Source organism: Eriocheir sinensis, chromosome 17, assembly GCF_024679095.1.
Source record: "Eriocheir sinensis breed Jianghai 21 chromosome 17, ASM2467909v1, whole genome shotgun sequence".
NCBI lineage: Eukaryota > Metazoa > Arthropoda > Malacostraca > Decapoda > Varunidae > Eriocheir > Eriocheir sinensis.
The window spans coordinates 113,959-122,500 of NC_066525.1; the positions used below are offsets into that span (position 1 = coordinate 113,959).

Sequence of the window (8,542 nt, forward strand, 5' to 3'; positions counted from 1 at the left end):
GCACCGATATGTTTAAATACACGGGCTTAAGAGGCAGAGAGAGACCCCTGTGAAGGATTAATGCTGCCTCTCTCAACTGAAATTCATAAACAGCCGATACCTTTAACGACATGGACCTTACTCCTATACGTGAGGGTATTTTGAGTATATATAGCAAGTGTTTTCTGTTCCTAAGTTACTTTTTTCCAGCAATGCCTTAGTAAGAGATTTTTTGCCATGGCCTAGTGTAGTGTTTCCATGTTGGTCAGTCATGCCCCGTACAGCAGCCAGACAGCCAAGCCTTGCGCTGAGCTCTGTGGAGGCGACGTAAGTACGATGCCATGCCCAGGCTGGCATAACACTCTACTCCTTGGGGTTGAGAATGGATGTTGGATATTTCTGGCACGCTCCTTCCCCCCCCCCACTGGCTCACCCTTGCCATGGAGTCTTGGTATCCCTGACCTTGACTGTCCTGCCTGACCACCTCTGCATGACCATGTTTTCCTGAACCTCTTCTGTTCCTCCTTCAAGCAGTGACGACGTGCTTGTTTTACCTTAGAATAGAGACAAATTGTAATAGAGTAACTCTGTTGCTAACTTGTTTAACTTGACTACCTCAAGGGATGGTGTGGGTCTCTTCACTCCATGCTCTCACCTTTCCTCAGGCCGGCCAGGACACCTACACTTGTGAGGTGGCTGGGCTCACAGACAATACACTTTTCAGGCATGAATAATACTATTGTAATTGTTAGTATTATCATCATCATCATCATCATCATTGTTAGCTTCATCACCATCTCAGTGATGCAGATTAACTCCCCAAGTCCCAGCAGGCACTGGGCCAGAAGTGACACCAAACACTGTACATATGTAAGGTCTTGGTTTCACATTGTCGTGCCCCGTCCACACGATAGGGCACCACTTACCAGCAGACTCTCCCCTTCACTGGGCAGAGTCTGCAGGCACACTTGTGTTCTGGTCCACACAGCAGTGTCTGACACAGTCAAAGCCGGGCAGCAAGGCCGGGCAGTAAGGCCGTGGTGTGCAGCACAACAGTGTGTGGCAGAAAGGACCACAAGCGGCTGGCAGTGTGTAGCATTGTCATTGTTGCTGTGTGTGAAAAACAAAAGGAACAAAATGAAGATGAAGGTGTCCCTGTGTGTCTGGCAGCAGCATACTACTAGGCAGTGCCTGCTGAAATCACTCAGCCACCAGCTTGGGGATTTGACATATCTGCCAGCAGGCACAACCAGTGAGCTCATCAGCAGGCAAAGTGCTGGCCTGTGCCTGTGGCCATGGCCTGATGGTGTGGCCGGAGCCTTGGTGTGGGGCGGTGTGGCACCTTTCCATTGGTTTGCCTTGCACAGCCAACACAACACACATTGTAGCCCATCACCTGCCCCCCCCCAAGCATGACAGACAGTGTTGGAGGCACAGTGAAATGAATTCTCATGATCAATCCATTATAGATGAATGGCAGATGAAGGCTGTCTAGACATGATGTAAATAGCAGGGGTTGTGTGTATAGTGTACAGACCTAGTTCCCAATAACATTCTTCATCACTGGTCTGAGGTCAGTTTTCTCATCATTGGGTGAGGACTCTTTCAATTCAGCAATCATTCACTCCTTTGCACTAAACCTTTTCATACTGTAAACTTAAACCCCCAATCAGCAGCACCCATGATAAAACTGGTCCTCAGATTCAAGCTTGTGATGCCTGTGTTGTGAATGTGCATGTTGACTAATATCCTTTTCCTCTCCATCTTCTTTCTTTAGAGAAAAATGGAAGAAGAGTTAAAGGAACTTCGGAATATAGCAGTCTTCTCCTTCACTATGATGAATGCTATCTTTGTCCTTATTGTCTTCCTGCTCCAACTCAACAAAGACGTTATCCACATCGATTGGCCTCTGGGGGTGAAAACCAACATCACCTTCGTCGAGGCGACCAGCGAGGTAGGTGGTGTGTGCCGGCCCGGCCCTGTGGCGCCCTCCTCTATGTGTGTGCCGTGTCTCTCTCCCACAGAAACAAGCAGAGATCGAGTTGAAGGAACTGAGGAACAAATCATTCTTCAGTTTCTTCATGCTCAACGCGCTCTTTGTGCTCATTGTATTCCTCCTACAACTGAACAAAGACGAGCTCCACATCGACTGGCCTCTCGGCATCAGGGAAAACATCACAATTATCCCAGAGACCCAGGAGGTAACCCGCGCCTTGTCCTCCCTGGTTGTGGTGGTGCTCCTCCGGGCTGGCACTTACTTCTCCTACTCTGGACCTCCTGGGGATTTGTGGATCAAAGGCCTTGTGGCTCTCCCTTCGGTCAAGTCAAAATAGTCTCCAGAACTTGACCCAGAGCTAGAACCCTAATTGACCCGCATGACAGGTGTCTGGTCCAGCATGCTAACACTGGGTCAGCATGGCACTGGCCTTTCCTCTCTTACTCCTCATACTTCCAGCAGCTAAAGGCAGGAAGGGATGTAGAGTGATAGTCATGTCATACCAGCAGTCACCACATGATCAGTTTAGTGGAATTTTTCCTCTGTTCACAAAGTTGCTTCATCCTAGAGGGCCCTCCTTTTTTTTTACAGGCGTTTTAGTAACTGTTTGGTTCAACTGATAGTGTGTGTGTGTGTGTGTGTGTGTGTGTGTGTGTGTAGTGACAGTGTTATAGAAGCTAGTGTTAGTGTCCCATAGTTACCCTAATCCCTTAGACCAGTGTGTTTCCCTTATATCATTGAACTAGTAGGTTAGTGGTGTCCCCAAGCAGTGTTTGCCTGCCATGGTTAGAGCTGAGTGCCACACCACAGCCCAGAGTGGTGCTGTGTTCTCTGTTTTCAGCTCACTCACTGACGGCTGCATGACTGGTGAAATTCCTGTGCTGACTAGACTCACTGATTCACTGTACTTTACCACCCTTCTTAAATTACTGCAGTGCCTTTTAGAAACATATGTTATTGGCCTAACACTTTACCCTTCCTAAATGATAACGCTATGTATATACACATTAATTTTTCCTTTGTAGTTTATTCCTTTGTTTAGTTAAGTTTTGCACCGTTACTTTATAACCTCTTCTACTGCCCTCAGAGGTTGATTTCAGTCCTACTAATCACATCCTTACCTGTGTTCCCTCTAAGCACCAGAACATGTATATATGTGGGTCATCTTTGCCTCGGCCTCACTCCTCCTACTGGGATGACTCTCACGGACTTCATGCCAACTAAAATGGGTTCACTGCCACTCTGGAGGTGCCTTTCCTTAGATGAAGTAGTCTTCTGTACATGTAGTCATTCCTTTACCCATAATTTGTTTTTCCTTTGCTTATAATTCCTCCTTGCACTCTACTCTCTTATTGACTGACTGTGTGCCTGCTTTGTATAAAACAGCTCTTGTATATGAAGTGGTCTGAATGATGACAATGACCATGCAGACATTGATTAAATGTTGAGGGTAGTGAGCTGACCCTTTGACTAGTGACCTTCCTTCAAGGTCACACTTGTAAATATGGACTGTTATAGACTAAGTAGCTCCATCACCTAGTGTGTGGACACCATCCTCTGTGGGCCCTCTCCTGAGGCAGCTGCCCTGCTTGGCGCTGTGGCACTGTGCCTGTGAGCAGTACTCTGGCCCAGACTCTCACTGTTACTAAGCTGCAGCTAATGATTTCATTCCTTGAGTTAACAATTAATTTTTTTAAGGCATTTCAATGATCTGTGCTATCTCTCTTCAGCTTACTAAGGCAGAGAGAGAGCCAACTCTAAGTTCATTGAAGAACATGTTGGGACATCAGCCGTTGTGCACCAGCTGTGACATCACGGCACTAGAGCACTCTATCATTATTGGCCAAACTGACAACCAATGGCAGCCCTTCAAGTGATTGGCTCCCACCCGGGGAACACTGTCAGGCCTCAGACCCATGCCCCAAGCCTGGCATTTGAGTGGCTGGGCTCCAATTGGCCCCTTGACACCCTCACACAACATGAGTGGTGTGCTGAGGGGCTGTGGTCTTGTCAGCAGGTGTCCCAGCATGCTTTTCAATAGACTCGGCGCTGGCTTTGGTGCTGGCAGGAGCTGGTGCTGCATGTGTGGTGTTCCCTTCCTGCATGGCCATGAGTTGGCCCTGGGGTACTGCGCCCACATGGCTTAGCCAGGCATAACACTGATACTACTTGCATGCCCACTGACTCATAATAGAATAGTTCTTAATTAGTCAGTTCATAGAGGCATAATATTATACCATAGATTATCCATACTATGATATATATATATATATATATATATATATATATATATATATATATATATATATATATATATATATATATATATATATATATATATATATATATATATATATATATATATATATATATATACATATGTATATATATACATGTATATATACGTGTATATATATATATATAAATATATATATATATATATATATATATATATATATATATATATATATAAATATATATATATATATATATATATATATATATATATATATATATATATATATATATATATATATATATATAATTTTTTTTTTTTTGGATTATTTATAGTCTAAATTTTTACCACTTACAATATATTTTAAAAGTTTTAATTCAATATACAATTGGAGTTTTCCTGAAGTGTGAGATGTGTTAAGAGGTGCCGTGCCTCTGGCCGGGACAAACACCTGACCCGTGTTGTGCCTCGCAGGTCCTCATCAGCCAGGAGCACCTGCAGCTGGAGCCCATCGGTCTGGTGTTTGTGTTCTTCTTTGCCCTCATCCTGATCATCCAGTTCGTGGCCATGTTGTTCCATCGCTTCGGCACCATCTCCCACATCCTGGCCTCCACGGAGCTCACCTGCTGCAACAAGAAGGTCAGACTCAGGGAAATTATTCTTGTTCTTGATGTGGCTTCATTATCGACAAGTAGTGTTGTTCAGTTGCATCTTGCTGTCTTGTATGAAAAAAAGATTCCCCCATGAATTGTACCGCAGCAAACTTACTGCTCACTTTTTGAGTCAGCGCTGACGGGAGGGTGACTGTTTCAGGCCGAGGACACCACCGAGGACGCCTTCATCCAGAGAAATGCCGTGGACATTGTGCGGCAGCTGCAGAGACTCAAGGGCATTGATGGCGACTACGACAGCGACAGCGTGCAGGGCGGCCAGCTGGGGCGGCGCAAGACCATTCACAACCTGGAGCGACACAGGCAAAAGAAACAGGCCATTGGCACCCTGGACGTGGCCTTCAAGAAGAGGTTCTTCAGCATCTCTGCCGAGGCTGCTGAGAATGGCTTGGAAACAGGTAGGCTCTGATGCTAATACTCCTGACTCCTATTTCCCTGAGACTTGTATTGTTAAGAACTTTACTAAGGCCTTTTACTCTTATTAATGTCACATATAATCACATTGTATTTCATCAGTTGGTTCTATTTCCCTGGTATACGATCTTAGTGATACAGTGAAGTTAAAACATTATATTGAGTAGTTTACCACACAGAGTTTACTGATTCTTTGCTATGATTGAGTTAAATATTTCCCTTACATACAATCTTAGTGATATACAGAAGTTAAAACCCTATATTAAGCAGTCCACCGCACACAGTTTACTAATTCTATGCCGTGCCTGAATCCAACAGAGACCCCCGTGCTCGGCAACATGCGTCGTCTGAGCATGCGAAGAGAGACTATGAAGGCCCTGGCTGAGAGGCGCGAGACTGTGGTGAAGGAGAGGCGGATGTCCAGGATGCAGACCATGGGCGCTAAGAAGGTAACCCGCATGGTCTACTCTAGGTTACCTGTACTATATGGAGTTTACTTGGATGGGAGGGAATTTGAGCCCAAGGTTTGGTACACTGAGCTTGCTCTCATAATGTCACGGCTGAACTTGAACCCACAAACCCAAAACTTGCTGGATACAAACTTGTTTATCTATCTTTTGGTGGTAGTAGATAATAGTGCTTCACCTGCTAGTATGAGCCAATAATATGTAAATAGCTGTATTCTGGCTAGGATTGAAGCTGTACATAGATTCTTAGGAGTGAAGCTGTACATAGGTTCTTAGGAGTGAAACTGTACATAGGTTCTTAGGAGTGAAGTTGTACATAGGTTCTTAGGAGTGAAGCTGTACATAGGTTCTTAGGAGTGAGGCTGTACATAGATTCTTAGGAGTGAAGCTGTACATAGGTTCTTAGGAGTGAAGCTGTACATAGGTTCTTAGGAGTGAAGTTGTACATAGGTTCTTTGGAGTGAAGCTGTACATAGGTTCTTAGGAGTGAGGCTGTACATAGGTTCTTAGGAGTGAGGCTGTACATAGGGAGTGAAGCTGTACATAGGGTCTTAGGAGTGAAGCTGTACAGAGGGTCTTAGGAGTGGAGGTGTACATAGGGTCTTCAACAGAGGAAGAAGGAAGGACAAGCAGGTTCTGGGTCTCGTGCATGCTTTGTAATTTCTTGCCATTATCTCCTTCACACAGCGGACATCTTTTGCAGCAGAGGTACAGGAAATTTAGGTGTACTATTCATGAAGGTAAACCATAACACAGAAATGACTGCACTTTGTTTCTCTGTGGACTCTGTGGTGTACATGCTTAGTGCTGCGTCCTGGCCCTCATGTGGGGGGTTGATGTGTATGTGTGTTTCTTGATGCCCAGCTTTACTTTGTTGTCCTTCAGTGTTTGTGCTCATGTCCTGTCTCCAGCAGACACAAATACAAATTTTAGTGTATATACTGTGTGTGAACAACGGTGGGTCTCATCAGGAAGTCTTGTGGCAGACTGGCTTGGCCCACGGCGTTATGGACTCGCTCAGCACGAGTATTTGGCATTGTTGATACCTATGTAGAAGGAGAAAGATCCAGATCTTCAAGTCCCTTGTGCTCCCTGTCTTACTCTATGGCTGTAAGACATTGACACTAAATAGGGACTTGGAGAGGCGGATTTATCTCCTTGGTAATAAGTGTCTACGCAGAATCATGGGATATCGTTGGAATGACTTTGTGTCAAACCGGCGACTATTCCGTGAGACTGATTCGACATATATTACCTGCATAGTTCGTCAACATCAACTCTGGCTATACGGGCACGTGGCACGCTGCCCTGAAGCCGACCCTGCTCATCGGGTTGTCTCTGTAAGAGACAATCCTGAGTGGAGGAGGCCAACGGGACGCCTACGGAGTTTGTGGCTTGAGCAAGTCGATTGATCCTGCCAGGAGGTATTTCAGATGGCAATGGGACCTGCATGGAGATTTGCCCAGAGGGACCCCTGGGCTTGGCGTCGTAGGGTGGGTGAGGTGATGCACCCCCCTGCGTATGCCCCCATTGATTTATTGATTGATTGATTGTGTGTACATATGTCCTATCTATGATCCTGCATTCTTTCATGTATACCTGCAATGATCATTGTTTTCACCTTATAAAAGGCTTCATTACCCTCATTACATAATCAGTTGCAATCAATTTTCACATATACTTATACTTTCTGTTTTGGTATTCAAAGTTTTATTGAATAAGTTTAACTACCAGTGCTTAATGTTTTTAACTGCAAGTCCCAGAACACAGTAGGAGGCACTCTTGACACTGAAAGGAAAGAGTACAGCTGCGTGCTACTGACACTCTCATAACATGAGTGTATTAACAGTCCTCAGCTTCAGTCTTTGTTGCATTACAATATTACTGCCCTGAAGCATCACTAACGCTGACTTCCCCCCACAGCCTCGCAACCGGACCTCCATAGCCTCTGACGCTGACCACCAGCGGGTGTTCACGCCCAACGGCGGCAGCGTCAATGATGCCTACGAGTCTGACATGGACAACTATGGTGCCCCAGCCTCGGTGAGGAGTGCCATGCGCTACAGAACCGCCGAGGAAAACGTTATATACAAGCCATAGGAGGAAACTGTTCATAGTCTCAAGTCAAGTTTTATTTTATAAATCATATTAGGATTATTGCGATGTACTCAACTGTTAAAATGAAACAGTAAATTTAACTGGTGGTTTAATTTTTAGGTATCTTTTGTCAAAAGATAAAGGGTGTTCTGTGCAATTGTGTGGTCTTCCAAAAATGCTTTTATTTGAAATTTTTAATGAGAAGTGTATCTGTTACGTAGAGGGCTCTCCTTTAGACGCTGTGGCCTTGGAGACACACACTAGAGAGATGAAGAGGGGGGTAAATGGTCAGTTCAGTGATGGCTTGATTAGTCAGCCAGAAGAATCTTCCATTTTGTGTCCTGCCCATGTTCACAGCCCAAGGCAGCTTGTCTTGATCCACAGTAGTGATTTCTCACCTCATTGCTTTTACTGATTACGTGTCTGTCTGTGTGCGATACCGTGTCCTTGATGACTAACCAGGAGGAGTACTGTGCTGAGTGGAGACCCGCTGAAACCAATTAATGGACTGGACGAGCACTGGAAGGCGAGGGAGTGAGTGTGCCGGGAGGGATTGAGTGCCAGACAGGGAGAACTTGAGACACTTATGCTGTGGCTGCCCCTTGAGGGAGGCTCCTCTGGGGGCACAGGGCATCACAGATAAAGATAGATGGACTGTGAGTGGTGGTCATGTGATTCTTTG

At 45.2% G+C, this 8,542-nt stretch overlaps 1 protein-coding gene and 2 long non-coding RNA genes across 12 annotated transcripts in view; 1 reads left to right on the plus strand and 2 right to left on the minus strand.

The window, feature by feature from the left end:
• The window catches only part of LOC126999678 (chitin synthase chs-2-like), a 58,862-nt gene that overhangs the window by 49,980 nt on the left and 340 nt on the right, over positions 1 to 8,542 (plus strand). For 4 of the 9 annotated variants that reach the window (XM_050862404.1, XM_050862396.1, XM_050862397.1 and 1 more), the window contains exons 22-26: positions 1,757 to 1,933; positions 4,686 to 4,850; positions 5,025 to 5,280; positions 5,615 to 5,745; positions 7,687 to 8,542. The exon at positions 7,687 to 8,542 is cut by the window's right edge and continues 340 nt beyond it. In XM_050862404.1, the coding sequence (XP_050718361.1) occupies positions 1,757 to 1,933; positions 4,686 to 4,850; positions 5,025 to 5,280; positions 5,615 to 5,745; positions 7,687 to 7,863 (906 nt within the window). In that variant the 3' untranslated portion in view covers positions 7,864 to 8,542. Of the gene's footprint in view, positions 1 to 1,756; positions 1,934 to 2,003; positions 2,181 to 4,685; positions 4,851 to 5,024; positions 5,281 to 5,614; positions 5,849 to 5,923; positions 6,280 to 6,450; positions 6,504 to 7,686 lie in introns of those variants that run through there. The other 5 variants (XM_050862401.1, XM_050862398.1, XR_007753492.1 and 2 more) reach the window with 4 other exon arrangements.
• Positions 4,690 to 8,542, minus strand: part of LOC126999679 (uncharacterized) — a 7,547-nt gene continuing 3,694 nt past the window's right edge. Inside the window, exons 2-3 of one of the 2 annotated variants that reach the window (XR_007753494.1) lie at positions 4,987 to 5,171; positions 4,690 to 4,837 (exon numbers count right to left, since the gene is read on the minus strand). This is a non-coding gene — a long non-coding RNA (uncharacterized LOC126999679). Of the gene's footprint in view, positions 4,838 to 4,979; positions 5,172 to 8,542 lie in introns of both variants that reach the window. The other variant, XR_007753493.1, reaches the window with a different exon arrangement.
• The window catches only part of LOC126999681 (uncharacterized), a 3,561-nt gene continuing 3,545 nt past the window's right edge, over positions 8,527 to 8,542 (minus strand). Inside the window, exon 2 of the long non-coding RNA XR_007753496.1 lies at positions 8,527 to 8,542. This exon is cut by the window's right edge and continues 1,354 nt beyond it. This is a non-coding gene — a long non-coding RNA (uncharacterized LOC126999681).